General features: G+C 47.3%; 1 protein-coding gene across 1 annotated transcript in view; it reads right to left on the reverse strand.

Moving 5' to 3' along the window:
• The window catches only part of Pecam1 (platelet and endothelial cell adhesion molecule 1), a 60,025-nt gene that overhangs the window by 34,433 nt on the left and 11,466 nt on the right, over positions 1-14,126 (reverse strand). Inside the window, exons 3-6 of the mRNA XM_029483560.1 lie at positions 9,357-9,650; positions 6,649-6,951; positions 5,362-5,637; positions 1,339-1,587 (exon numbers count right to left, since the gene is read on the reverse strand). Of these exons, the coding sequence (XP_029339420.1) occupies positions 1,339-1,587; positions 5,362-5,637; positions 6,649-6,951; positions 9,357-9,650 (1,122 nt within the window). The remainder of the gene's footprint in view (positions 1-1,338; positions 1,588-5,361; positions 5,638-6,648; positions 6,952-9,356; positions 9,651-14,126) is intronic.

A 14,126-nucleotide genomic window follows, 5' to 3' on the forward strand; every position in this document is an offset into this window, starting at 1 on the left:
CCTGCCTCTGCCTCCCGAGTGCTGGGATTAAAGGCGTGCGCCACCACGCCCAGCTTGTTTTTGTTTTATTAATCATTCCTGTTGTTTATGGTTTGGGTTTTTTTTAGACAAGGTTTCTTTGTATAACCCTAGACGTCCTGGAACTAGCTCTGTAGACCAGGCTGGCCTTGAACTCACAAAGATCATCTGCCTCTGCTGTCTGAGTATAGGGATTAAAGGAGAGTACTATTACAGCCCAGCTTAAAATATCTAATTTTTTTTGTTGTTTGTTTTTTTGTTTTTTCGAGACAGGGTTTCTCTGTATGGCCCTGGCTGTCCTGGAACTCACTCTGTAGACCAGGCTGACCTCGAACCCAGAAATCCACCTGCCTCTGCCTCCCAAGTGCTGGGATTAAAGGCGTGCACCACCACCACCACCTGGCTAAAATATCTAATTTCTATAAGCAAAATAATGATATAATATCTGGATGTAATATCTGGATATAGTGGAATACACCTGCAGGTCCATACCTGGGAGGGCAGGTGGTAAATAAAACTGCAAATTTGAGGCTAGCTTGAGCTCCATAGTATAATGCTGTCCTGTCTCAAAAGGAGGAAGTCTGGGGGAGGGTAGGGAAAGGAAGAGGAAGAAGTAAGAGGGAGACAGGAAGTGGAAGATCCAGGGATGGTGGTACATGCCTGCCTGGAGGTCTACCATCCAGGTGCGGTGGCTTATGCATGATGTGGGTGCTGGGAACTGAACCCAGGTCCTCTGCAAGAGCAGCAAGTGCCTGTAACCACTGGGCAATCTCTTTAGACCCCGTGTGTGTGTTTTGTTGCGTTTTGTTTCTGAGCAGGACCTTGCCCTGTATCCCAGGTTGGCCTTGAGTTTGCAGAAATCCTCCAGCAAACTCACTGCTGGGATTGATGACATGCACCACCCACCAACACCCAACTAGAATCTTCTACTTCTTCTAATACTTTTTTCTTTTTATGTTGGGAGTCAAGGAGGATTGAGACAGGCCCTTGCTATGTATCCCAGGCTGGTCTTGAACTCACAACAATCCCTATCTCAACGTCCTGGATGTCAGGATTATAGATATGTACCATATGCCTCGTAACCAGGTCTTAGATATACACAGAAGTCTGTGCATTCTGCGTGCACACACATATACAGATGAAATTCAGAGGTCAAGCACCGTTACTCAATAAGTCATTTTCCTGGCCCTCCCAGGAGTTCTTCTCGACCTGCCTGAATCCGACCAGCCTTTGCGACTGCACTGGTGACAGCTAAGTGACCATCATGCTCCTAGTCCCTATCCAACCTTTGCGTATCTGAGCAGCTGAGAGTGTACTTACCGCACACCTGGATTGGTACCAAGCCGCTTCTCTTGACCACTTTGCCAATGCCTGCAGTACAGCTGTACTCCCCGCTGTCCCTCTCCTCAGCGATCTTGCTGAAATTCTGATACTGCGACAAGACCATCTCTTCCTTCTGGATGGTGAAGTTGGCTACAGGTGTGCCCGAGACAGAGCAGGACAGGTTCAACAATTCCCCTTGGTCCAGACGACTGGAGGAGAACTCTAACTTCGGCTTGGGAAACAGCTCTGAAGAACATTAAGTGGGAAGGGAGGTGAAACGTGTCTGGTACCACCTTAGTCCTCAGCTGCAGACATTTGTAGCCCAGTTACTTTCCGCAGAATTAACCCTTAGGAACCTGCAAAAAGTCTTCCTCTGCTTCTCATATACTTGACAGCATGGCCTTAAAAGAGCCAGGACTTGCTGGGCAGTGGTGGCACATGCCTTTAATCCCAGCACTTGGGAGCAGAGGCAGGTGGATTTCTGAGTTCGAGGACAGCCTGGTCTACAGAGTGAGTTCCAGGACAGCTAGGGCTACACAGAAAAACCCAGTCTCGAAAGACAAACAAACAAACAAACAAAAGAGTGAGGACAGGACTCGCTCTGACCTTGAGATCTCTCTGCTGGCTCTTCCTGCATTTCCTATGAGGATTCACTCATCTGTCCACTCATTTATTGAGACAGGGTCTCAAGTAGCCTAGGTTGGCCTTGAACTAACTATGTAGCCAGAGATGGCCTTGAACTTCTGTTCCTCCCATCTCCACCTCCCAGGTGTTGGGACCACAAGTATATACTGCTATGCATGGCTTCCACAAGTGTTGACCCTTTGCTGGCCAATGGAAAGATAACTGCATGTGAGACAGGCTGACGTCAAGGAATTTATATCTAATGCTCAATTCAGGAATACTGTTTGCAGCAGAGCCCACAGAGAGGAAACTGAACTGCACCCTGGAGGGGTTAAGGAAACAGCCCCTGGAAGGAAGTTGCTCTGGGTGGTTACCTAGAGAAAGTATATTAGATATATTTGCAAGTTCATGGGCTGCCGAGATGGCTCAGTGGGTAAGAGCACTGACTGCTCTTCCAAAGGTCCTGAGTTCAAATCCCAGAAACCACATGGTGGCTCACAACCATCTGTTATGAGATCTGACACCCTCTTCTGGTGCGTCTGGTCAGCTACTATATAATAATAAATAAATCTTTGGGACAGAGCAAGCAGGGACTGAGCGAGTGGGGTTGACCAGAGCAAACAGAGGTCCTAAAAAAAAAATTCAATTTCTAACAACCACATGAAGGCTCACAACCATCTGTACAGCTACAGTGTACTCATATACATAAAATAAATAAGTAAATATTTTTAAAATTTTGCAAGTTCATTATGGCAAGAAGAAACTGCCATTGGCAGGCCTGCTTGTATCTGAAGTCCTCAATTCTTAGTAAGCAGCCCAGTATACAGAAGGATGTGTCATATATATGTATATGATATATATCATATGTATTATAACATGTAATTATATATATATTCATATGAATGATGGCTTTTTCTCTAACAAGAGAATGTATGCCTTATCAAGAGCACTCCAAATGTTTGCCATTATCAATAATCCATGCTTGGTATGATGGGGCATGCCTTTGATCCCAGCACTTGAGTTTTATATAGGGACCAGCCTGGTCTACATAGGGGAGTTCTAAGGCTACATTATGAGAATGTCTCAAAAAATATAACTAACTAACTAACTAAATAAATAAATAAATAACTCACTAAATTGTGCATGATGTCACACCCTACACCAGGAGGATCTGATATAGTGTGCCAATCCCCTAGTTGATGAGTTGGCAATCTACCTACGTATTATAAGCCTGGGGGGGGTGGCTGTGACCGCATGTTCAGAGCTTGATACTTGGGGATTTGGGGGGAAAATATTGAATGAATGGAGGACGGTTTATATGAATGGAGACTTTCAACGGAAGAGAAGCGCTGACTCCGCTCTTGGAAACATTGTAACACACGGCTCAGCCCAATCCTCTGACCAACCATAGTGCAAGTTAAGGACATAGCACTGAGCAGAAGAGTTAAGGTCTCAGCCCTAAGCTGCTTACATTGTAACAGCTGAATGTGCAGCGCAGCCAACAAGAAAGAGTACAGTAGTCTTCTCAGTTTTAGAGAGATAAAGCCGGGAACTGGGGTCAGGAGACCTAGCACTGGGCAGTTCCTGCTATGGTGGAGCATGCCTGGAGTCCTAGGACTTGCACAAAGGCAGCAAGGTCAGGAGTTCAAGGACAAATTCCTCTACACAGTAAGTGAAAGGCTAGCCTCGACCACATGAGATCTTGTCTTTGAGAAAATGGAGGAAGGTAGAGAGATAGCTCAATAGTTAAAAGCACTTGCTATTCTTTTTTTGTTGTTGTTGTTTGGTTTTTTTTTTCAAGACAGAGTTTCTCTGTGTAGCCCTGGCTGTCCTGAAACTCACTCTGTAGACCAGGCTGGCCTCAAACTCAGATATTCACCTGCCTCTGCCTCCCAAGTGCTGGGATTAAAGGCGTGCGCCACCACGCCGGGCCACACTTACTATTCTTGCAGAAGACCTGGATTAGGTTCCCAGCATCCATATAGTCACTCACAACAATCTGTAACTCCAATTCCAAGGTACCTTTTCTGCTTGTGGACGTTGTACATCGTGGTGCGCACTAGGCTCCGCACCACGATGTACAACGTCCACAAGCAGGACAGAGATACTTTGTTTTGAAAAATGAGAGAGAGAGAGAGAGAGAGAGAGAGAGAGAGAGAGAGAGAGAGAGAGAGAATACCTTTTTTTGAAACCTATCCCCCTAGCATAGCTGCAGCCATTTTGTTCCCACTGACTATTGCTGTAATACACCTGCCAGTCATTGGTGCAGAAATTATTCAGAGCAAGGTTTTGCTGACCACATACCCTATTATATTTTGTATGTTATGAGGTTGGGTGACCTTAAAAAAAAATTCCACAACCATAAGTGTCACTTAGGACCCATCAAATTAAAGGTCAGTATGAACTGTTATGTCTAAAATGGCTTGAGTCGGGGCTGACCACTGGGCAGGACTTCCAGCACTTCCTATGTGCTCATTGGTGGGTTTTGTGGTCTTAATCTTTATAAACTGACATAGAAAAAATGTTGAGGGTCATAGACTCAGCCCCCAAATTTTGAACTATGGCCCTGATTGACCAGTCTTTTAGGGTGTATGTTCAATACAGCCCTATCTGACTGAGATCAGTGTTTGTGTGGTTTGGGGGGTGACTCCTGGACCCCAACACCTTTTAGAAAAAGATTTGGGCTGGGGTTTGGCCTCAGCACTTCAGAGCACTGGCTACTCCTGCAGAGGACCCAGGTTCAATTCCCAGCACCTGGTGACTTCCAACTGAAACTCCAGTTCTAGGTCAGCCTATACCCTATTCTGGCCCTCATGGACACCAAGTCTACAAATGGTGCATAGACCTACATGCAGGCAAAGCATCCACACACATAAAATAAAATTTAAACAAAGTAAAGAGGCCATGAGGAAGAGTTTGGCTCAGAGGAAAGACAACACAGACACCTGCAGAGATATTAGCCAATGCTCATTTGGATGCAGACCACAGCTATCTCATTTAAACAGACATGGTGATGGTTCTATAAGGTGGGTACCATTACATCCCCACTGGGTCTCACACAGTTGGGGCAGGTTCAAGAGTTCAGCCAAGAACACAGAAGTAGTGAGCAGCAGGATTGAGTCAGCACCAGCTCCTGAACGAATGTATAGACAGTATAGCCGACTACTATGCATTGAATCCTGCCCACAAGCCCCAGCACCCAGCATGTATACACCCAAGACAACCTGGAACAGAAAAGGCATCACACTCACTGGCCAGGGTCTCACTAGATAGCCCAGGCTGGCCTTGAACTCATGATCCTCCTATCTCAGCCCCACCCCACCCCCAAATGCTGCCATTACAGACATGAAGAACTATACCTAGCCACAATTGCCTGCCCGCCCTCAGCAGTCCTACCTGTTATGTTGACCATGATGCTACTGGCTTTGGAGATGCGGTTTGATTCCACTTTGCAGGTGTAGTGTCCACTGTACTCGACCATGGCCATGACTGAGTAGACAGCTTCACTGGTTTGCTTGGAGGTGGCTACAATCTCCTTGTCTTTTTGGATGATAATTTCTGGATACTCCCGGGCCAAGTGTGTCACTTGAACTATGCACTTAATGTGCAGCTGGTCCCCTTCTATGATCATCCCAGGAGGCTCGATTTGAAACTTGGGAGTGGAGAAGGACTCTACAAGAAAGATGACAAGCCAGTTAGATTCAAGTTCAAAATTGGGCACTTTCTATTCTATTATCTGGGTGAGCAGAGCCACGCCTGTGTATTGGGGGGCGTATGTTCTGGTGCATGTGTGTGGAAAGGCAGGAAGAACAGCAAGTATGCTGACCACTGAGCCATCTCTCTAGCCCCCTTTGCCCAGGTCTGGTTTTTTATGAGACAGACTCTTATTGGCTTGGGGCTCAATAACTAGGCTGAGGCTGACCAGCCAGTGAGTATCAGGAATCTGTCTGGCTCTGGCTCTCTAGGGCTGGGACTAAAAACGTGCACCACCACACCCAGCTTTACACGTGTTTGGGGCATCAGATTCATTTTACTTTCCGAGCCATTTGCTTAGTCCTTTTTCGCTCTTTTGGCTCCCCTTCCTGTGGCCCCTCCCCTAGTAGACATAGGTTTTCCCAAATGCTGGTCAAACATCTCACCACATGTTTGTATCTCTAGTCCTCTCTTTCATTTTTACTTTGAGAGAGGGTCTCATTCAACTGCCCAGCGTGCCCGTGAACTTTCAATCCTCCTGCCTCAGTGTCCCGAGTAGGTGGGATCACAGGCCTGTACCATCACACCCAGCTGCCATTCCAGTGCCCTACTTATTCTTTTCAGTTAATGTTATTTATTTGGCTCATGGGAGAAAGAGTCCTTTTTTGTTTTTGTTTTTTTGTTTTTTGAGGCAGGGTTTCTCTGTATAGCCCTGGCTGTCCTGGAACTCACTCTGTAGACCAGAGTGCCTCAACTGGCCTCAAACTCAGAAATCCACCTGCCTCTGCCTCCCAAGTGCTAGGATTAAAGGTGTGCACCACCACTGCCTAGCTGAGGGCTGCTAGTCTTGAACCCCTGAACCCCCTGCCTGTACTTCACCAGGGCTGGGATTACAGCCTTAAAGGAGGCGCAGATTCTCCAATTCTGGGCTCCTTTTGGCTAGATGCAACCCGTTACTAAAAAGGATGGTACAGAGGGCAGGATTCTGACCCTGCACGGTGACGAATTCACTCCTGATGGGTTCTGACTCCTGCAATTTGAATCCAGACAGGATCCCAGCTTGGCAGCGAAACACTAACACATGGTCCTGCGCTTCAATGGGGAATTCCATGAGCACAAAGTTCTCGTTGGAGGTCTTATCTTTCCTTCGCTTGACAAACTTTGTCCCCACTTCTAATTTTTCAATTTTAAAAAAGATCGGTGGCTTTTCTTCTTGCAAGGAACAATTGACCGTCACAACCCCGCCTTCCGTCACCTCCTTTTTGTCCAGTGTCACCTTGGGCTTGGATACGCCTTTGGAGAAGGAGAAAGTACAGTTAGGATCAATTCTGCATAACAGCCCATCTCCCTCATCTGTCACTGTGGCTGATCAGCATCAGGGTCCTTTATTCCCTGAAGATTCAGTCTTACCTACCCCAGGGGATCTGTGTGCCTGGCACTGTAGCAGACAGTTTAAAACTATAATACAACAGTGTTCTCAATGGTTTGCGTTCCCCTTTGGAAGGTGGTGCAACTAGATTCCCAACTGGTACAGTTTAAAAAGGAAAAACCCAGGTGTGGCGATGCACACCTTTTCATCCTTGTTCTTAGGAAGCAGAAACAGGCAGAGCTCTCTGAGTTCGAGGCCAGCCTGGTCTACAGAGTAAGTTCCAGGACAGCCAGGGCTACATAGTGAGACTCTATCTCAAAAAAAAAAAAAAAAAAAAAAAAAGTCAGTATTTAATTATGTTACTTCAGCTGATACTTTCACTGTTATATGCACTGTTAGTGTGTGTATGTGTGTGTGTGTATACACCTCCATGTAGAGGCCACATCTTCCTCAGCTACTCTCCACCTTACTGTTTGAGATGGATCTCTCACTGAGTTTGTATCTCACTAATTCAACTAGGCTGAATGGTCAGCAAACCCCAGGGATCTTCCTGTCTATCCACAGCCTGAGTTGCAGGATTACAGGCATGTCCCAGGGCATGGATACTGGGCGTCTGCACACTCGTGTCTTTTGTCTGAGTGGAAAGCTTTGTATGGATTGAGCTCTCTCTGGCCTCTGTTGTAACTTATTGAATGCCTACCTCAAGGCTGGGTCTTTACCCAGGATATGAAAAATAGGCTAGTGGTCGCTGTTGTCACCATTGTTTTGAGACAGGGTTTCTCTGTGTAGACCTGGCTGTCCTGGAGTTTGTTCTGTAGACCAGACTGGCCTCAAACTCAGAGATCCACCTGCCTCTGCCTCCCAAGTGCTGGGATTAAAGGCGTGTGCTTTCCAACAACCTCTGCCTGTCTGGAAATAGGCCAAATTTAATCTCTTTGAGATTTTATAGCCCCAAAGAGCAGATAGATGTGGGGAAATGGACACAGATGTTTCACAACAGCTAAGACACAGCCTGGGAAATGCTTTGTGAGGTGGCATCATCCCAGGAAGAGAGTAAATTTGCACAGACCAAGATGGCATAACATCACGCGGTTACCTCGTGGGTTTACCTCATGGGCCCACTATGACCTGTGTTGTTCACCATGGACTAAGTATTGTACCTCAAGTGGCTGAACGCCAACAGACCGGGAACTGCACTTAATTACTCCGAGTCCCTAACTGACTTCCTGCTATCTTCACTTCATCCCTGCGGATTCCGGAGTTTAATGTTCTTGTTAGATTTTACTTATTATTTGTTTGGTGTTTTATGCGTGGTCCCAAGAGTGCTATGGTGTAGGTGTGGAGGTCATGGGACACTATGGGAGTCAGTCCGCTCCTTCTGCCATGGGGGTGCAGGGGATTGAATGATGATCAGCAGGCTTGACAGCAATAACTTTAACCTCCCAGGTACCTCTGTGGCCCCCGAAGTTTAGAATGGCTATCAGATGTATCCGGATGGTGACTCGGGCAGAGAGACTTGAGTCTAGTGGGTTTTGTTCTGTTTTTCCAGACAGGGTTTCTCTGTGTAGCTTGGTTATCCTAGAACTCACTCCGTAGACCAGACCATCTTGAACTCACAGAGACCTACCTGCCTCTGCTTCCAGAGTACTGGGATTAAAGGTGTATACCACCAAGGCTTGGTTCATTTGACAAAACCATGCTGTTTGTCACTCTCACAGAAGAGCATAAACACTGTAAAGACTGGTGCCCTGGGAGAAATCAACTCTGTTGATTTTTTTTTTTTTTTTTTCGAGACAGGGTTTCTCTGTATAGCCCTGGCTATCCTGGAACTCACTTTGTAGACCAGGCTGGCCTCGAACTCAGAAATCCACCTGCCTCTGCCTCCCGAGTGCTGGGACTAAAGGCGTGCGCCACCACGCCCGGCTTCAACTCTGTTGAGAACGTGCTAGAAGAACTCTGTAGCGGGGTGTGGAGTCGCACACCTGTAACGCCAGCACATGCGCAGGAGACTGAAGCCTGCCCGGGCTGTGGGGAGACTGTGTTTCAGAGAGGGGGTTGGGAGATGTAGTCTATTACTTAAGGAGGATGGTGAAGGGTGTTCCCAAGGCCAGGACATGGTCCCAAAGGAGGAAGTCCTGCCCTCACACAGCGGGAGTTTCTAAAGCCTACAGTTTCAGGTCAGGATGCCAGGTAGTGAACAGGAAAGGTGGAGCTTAGCGGAGAAGGAAACCAGTTTCACTGGCCCGTCTCTGGAGTAACCGTGAGCGGCATGACCAGCGCCACCAACGTGAGCATCATCATCAGCCTGCTATTCTGCTTGCGGACTCACCATGCACCTTCACCTCATACTCAATCGTAGTTTTTTCCTTGTTGTTCAGCATCACGGTGCATTTGTACTTCCCGGAGTGGAAGACCCGAGCCTGAGGAATGACGTAGCTCTCGGTGTGCTCCTTGGAGGTGACGTTATACACTATCGCATCGTCCTTATAGAACAGCACCTGGTGCTGAGACCTGCTTTTCGAGGTGGTGCTGATGTCCACAAGGCACTGCAGGGTCAGTTGCTGCCCATTCATCACCTCCCACGATGGCAGGCTTTCCATATGGATGCTGTTGATGGTGAAGGCTGAGGCAAAGCAGAAGGATGGCAGACACTGTTACTTCAGAAACAGCATCGTTCAGAGACACGGACCCGGGCATACACCACACACATATACACACATACCACACCACACACATATACACGCACACCACACCATACACATACCCCCTCATACACACACCATACCACACACATATACACACACACCACACCACACAAACCCACACACATCATACCACACACATACACCATACCCTACACGTACACACAGACCACACACATATACATACACAGCACACACACACATACACCATACCACATACACACACATAACATACATCCATACACACACAACACACACATATATACCACATACATCACATACATATATACACCATACATACCACACACACACACACACACACACACCCCACATAAATATACCACACATATATATACACACACCATACACATATCTTTTATACACACACACACACAAAATAAGTCTTTTTTAAAAAGGAGTTATTTCTTAAATTGTTGTGGCCAGGAAGCATGCAATACTGTGTACCCAGGACACAGTAGTTGCTTAATAAACAGTGATTCTCTGTCCTAAAGTCAGACATGCCCAGGGATGTTCACCCATGGTTCTAGTTGTCCCTGTTTCTCTCCCCTCCTACACCCCTTCTTCTTTCCCTTCCTCCTCTTCCTTTTTTACCTCCTCCCCCAATACCCCTGGCTGTCCTAGAACTCACTCTGGAGACCAGGCTGGCCGTGAACTCAGAGACTGCCCTGCCTCTACTTCCCAAGTGCTGAGATTAAAGGTGTGCGCCACCACGCTAGACCGCTTCCTTTGCCTTATTTTGACTCTCTATCTTCTTAACATTTAAAAATGCTTTCTCTGGCCGGGCGTGGTGGCACATGCCTTTAATCCCAGCACTCGAGAGGCAGAGGCAGGTNNATTTCAGAGTTTGAGGCCAGCCTGGTCTACAAAGTGAGTTCCAGGACAGCCAGAGCTACACAGAGAAACCCTGTCTCGAAAAACCAAAGAAAAATAAATAAGTAAATAAATAAATAAAATCTAGACAGACAGACAGACAGACAAGTAGATGTGTTGAGGGAGGGCCGAGGATGCATTTCACGGGTTGGGTGTTTGCCTAGCATGGAAAATGGCTTGAGTTCAATCCCTAGTACCACAAACAAAAATGTATATTGAGGCTGGACGTATAGGTCAGAGATCAGTATGTATGCTGTGGTTTCAGAAAGCACCTTAGGGGGAAAAAGAACAGGCTTTAAAAGGACAGTCATTACCTGAAATAGAAGCATGCAGGTAAAAACAATCAGCTCCCTGGGTTGTGGCCAGCAGGTGTTTGTCGTTTAGTGAGTGGCCTCAGAGTGTGGAATGTAAAACCCGGTCAGGAAGTTTGATAAGGTAGAGCAGGTTGAGACCCGCAAGACTCGGTAGGCACACACAGGAGACTTAGGTGACTTCCTGCTCCCTGCCAGACTCCTGGCCTGGAACACATTCCAGCTCCTCACAGAAAAGAAACGTGTCCACCGGTCACCTAGGCCCAAAACAGAGCTCTCTATGCTAATGCGGTACCTAGAGGCCCAGAGGGCTTAGCCTCTAAGCTTCCCTTCCCAGACATTCCTCCCTGTAAAAGGTCCATCCTGAGAACTGGGTATGGCATATTATGTATCTAATTTTTTGCCATGAAGGAACAATAAACTGTTTAGAACCACAGACTGTCTCTTCCCTCAAGATCCAACTCGGGGAACCATGGAGAAGACATTCGACTATGAATGCACAGCTTAATTCTACCACAGAAGGCCTCTATGTGCTCCCAGCCACAACTGCCACCAAGCTGCCTCCGCTGGGATAAGCCAGTGCTCCCACCCCCACCCCAGGCTAGACACTGTCCCCAGCCCGAGGGCCCCTGACTCAGTTCTCAGCTCCTCCTTCATTCCCCTCAGCCCCTGCCTGCCCCGGGGATGGAACCAGCTCCCACTTTCCCACATTCCCACATTTAAGACGGTGCTTTCCCACCTCAGAGCGATGTCTCTGAGCTTCCCTACAGCCTGGCACCCGCCCTAGTACTGGAATGGGATAAGGGCAGTCAAAAACTCCACGGTCTGCCTCCCCAAGAGGTTGTGACCAGTGGCGGGGAGGACACAGACCCACTTTAGAGGTGTCACCCGATGGGGAAGACTTGGAACCAATTTTATTTTATTGTATTTTTTAGGCAGAGTTTGATGTAGCCTAGCACTTCCTCTAACTCCTTATACAGCTGAGGATAACTGAACTTCTGGTCTTCCTGCCTCCACCTCCTAAGCCAGTGGTTCTCATCCTTCCTAATTCTGCGACTTTGATACAGTTCTTCATGCTGTGGTGATCCTCCACCACCACCATAAAATTACTTTCCTTATTACTTAATAACTGTAATTTTGCTACTGTTATGAATCTTAATGTAAATATCCGATATGCAAGGATATCTGATATGCGACCTCCCAAGGGGTCTTTCTTGACCCCACAGGTTGAGAACCGGTGTCCTAAATGAGGGGATCGAGGCATGTGTCACTAGGCCAGGTTTACAGAGACACAGATGAAGGCTTACACATAAAATAAATAAACCTTAAAAAAAACAACAACTAGAGATGATTTTATTTTTAGATAATTTAAAGCTGAGCGTAGTGACTGACTCACACCTGTAATCCCACATGGGAAACTGAGGCAGGAGGCTCCCTGTGAGCATAGAGCATACGTGCACACATAAGAAAACCCGAGAAGGGAGTTCCTCTGGCCTGTTTACACAAGAGATAGCCTGCTACACACCACACATAGGGTGACCGACACCTTCAAGCCTAGCAGTTGACCAGGGGAAACCCAAAATGCATGTGGCTATGAGAAATTCAAGGACCGGAGATGGTGGAGGATATCAGGTATTAGGTACCAGGTACTGCTAGGCACCATTAAGAGGTGAGGCCTCGCTGGAGTAGACTGTGGGGTCCCAAGGCTACGTACACTGCCTAGACATGTTAGCCCAGAGCAGGGAGGAAGCAGTCCTCCTCCTGGTGGTCTCAGGGATGAGATTTTCACGTTTTGGATGAATTTTGATCTCACTCTTATTCCAGAAGAGCTTGGCAGGTCGCATGGCTTTCAGGGCCCCACAGTGGGTGAGGGTTTGTTTAAAAAAGTGTGTCACTGGGGGTGGGCTTTGAGGTCCCCGATGCTCAAGCCAAGTCCAGTGACTCAGTCTCTCTTCTTGCTGCCAGTGGATCCAGATGTAGAACTCTCAGGTACCTCTCCAGTACCATGTCTGCCTGTGTGCAGCCATGCTCCCTGCCATGATGATAATGGACCAGACTTCTGAACTCTAAGCCAGCCCCAATCGAATGTTTTCCTTCATACAAGTTGCCGTGGTCACGGTGTCTCATTGCAGTGATAAACTCTAACAAGACAGGTACAGAGAAGTTGTTCCAGCCAAACATAGAGTTCTGTGTTCTAAGTTCATAGAGCTTAGGTAAGGCTCTCTAAAAGTCAAAGTCCTGTTCTTACCTGGTAAGAGGAAACTATCCATAGGCCATGATTACCATTCTGTGAACTCAAGGGCTTGAGCTACAAAGTAAAACCCTGCCTGGCCGGGGACACAGTTGATAGAGTACTTCCTTAGCATCCGCGATGAAGCCCTGGGTACAATCCCCAGCACTACATTTAAAACGGAAAGGGCCAGTGTGAGGGCTCACCAGGCAAAGGCATCTGCCACCAAGCCTGATGACCTCAGTTCAATCCCTGGAAGCCAGTGGTGAAAGGAGAGGTCCCACATCATCAAGTGATCCCCTGACCTTCATATGTGTGGAATGGCTGTCCTCCTCCAAATGAATTTTTAAAAGAACATAAAGAAGAAACTAACGCCCTGTCTACACACACACACACACACAAACAGTTTAACATAGTGGTAAACAAATGAACAGAGCCCCCCAAACAAACAAAATCCAACAACCACAAAATTGTCTTAGAGAGGAGAAGAGGGCATGATTCTATCTGCTTGCCTCATGTGAGCCCTGGGTTCCACTCCAGCACCAGGAAAAGAGATGGTCGAAAATAAAACCTGCGAGCTGGGATTCCCAGCGCTAGACGAGAGCTAGGCCAGTGAGCACAGCTGACTCATTGTGAGACTCCGAACCCTCAGAAGTCACCAACGGACTTTGGTTGTCTCCTGTTTGGATCCAAAAGTTCTCTAATTTCACTGAGTTACTGGTGAGGTTAAGGTAGGAATATTGAGAGTTCAAGGTCAGCAGGTCAAGGCTATGTAGCAAGTCTGAGGCTAGCCTGGCCTATATACTGAGACCCTGCCTCAAAAAACAAAACAAGCCGGCCGGTGTTGGCACATGCCTTTAATCTCAACGCTTGGGAGGCAGAGGCAGGCAGATTTCTGAGTTCGAGGCCAGCCTGGTCTACAAAGTGAGTTCCAGGACAGCCAGGGCTATACAGAGAAACCCTGT

The sequence above is a fragment of the Mus caroli genome, chromosome 11 (genome assembly GCF_900094665.2).
Source record: "Mus caroli chromosome 11, CAROLI_EIJ_v1.1, whole genome shotgun sequence".
Classification (NCBI taxonomy): domain Eukaryota; kingdom Metazoa; phylum Chordata; class Mammalia; order Rodentia; family Muridae; genus Mus; species Mus caroli.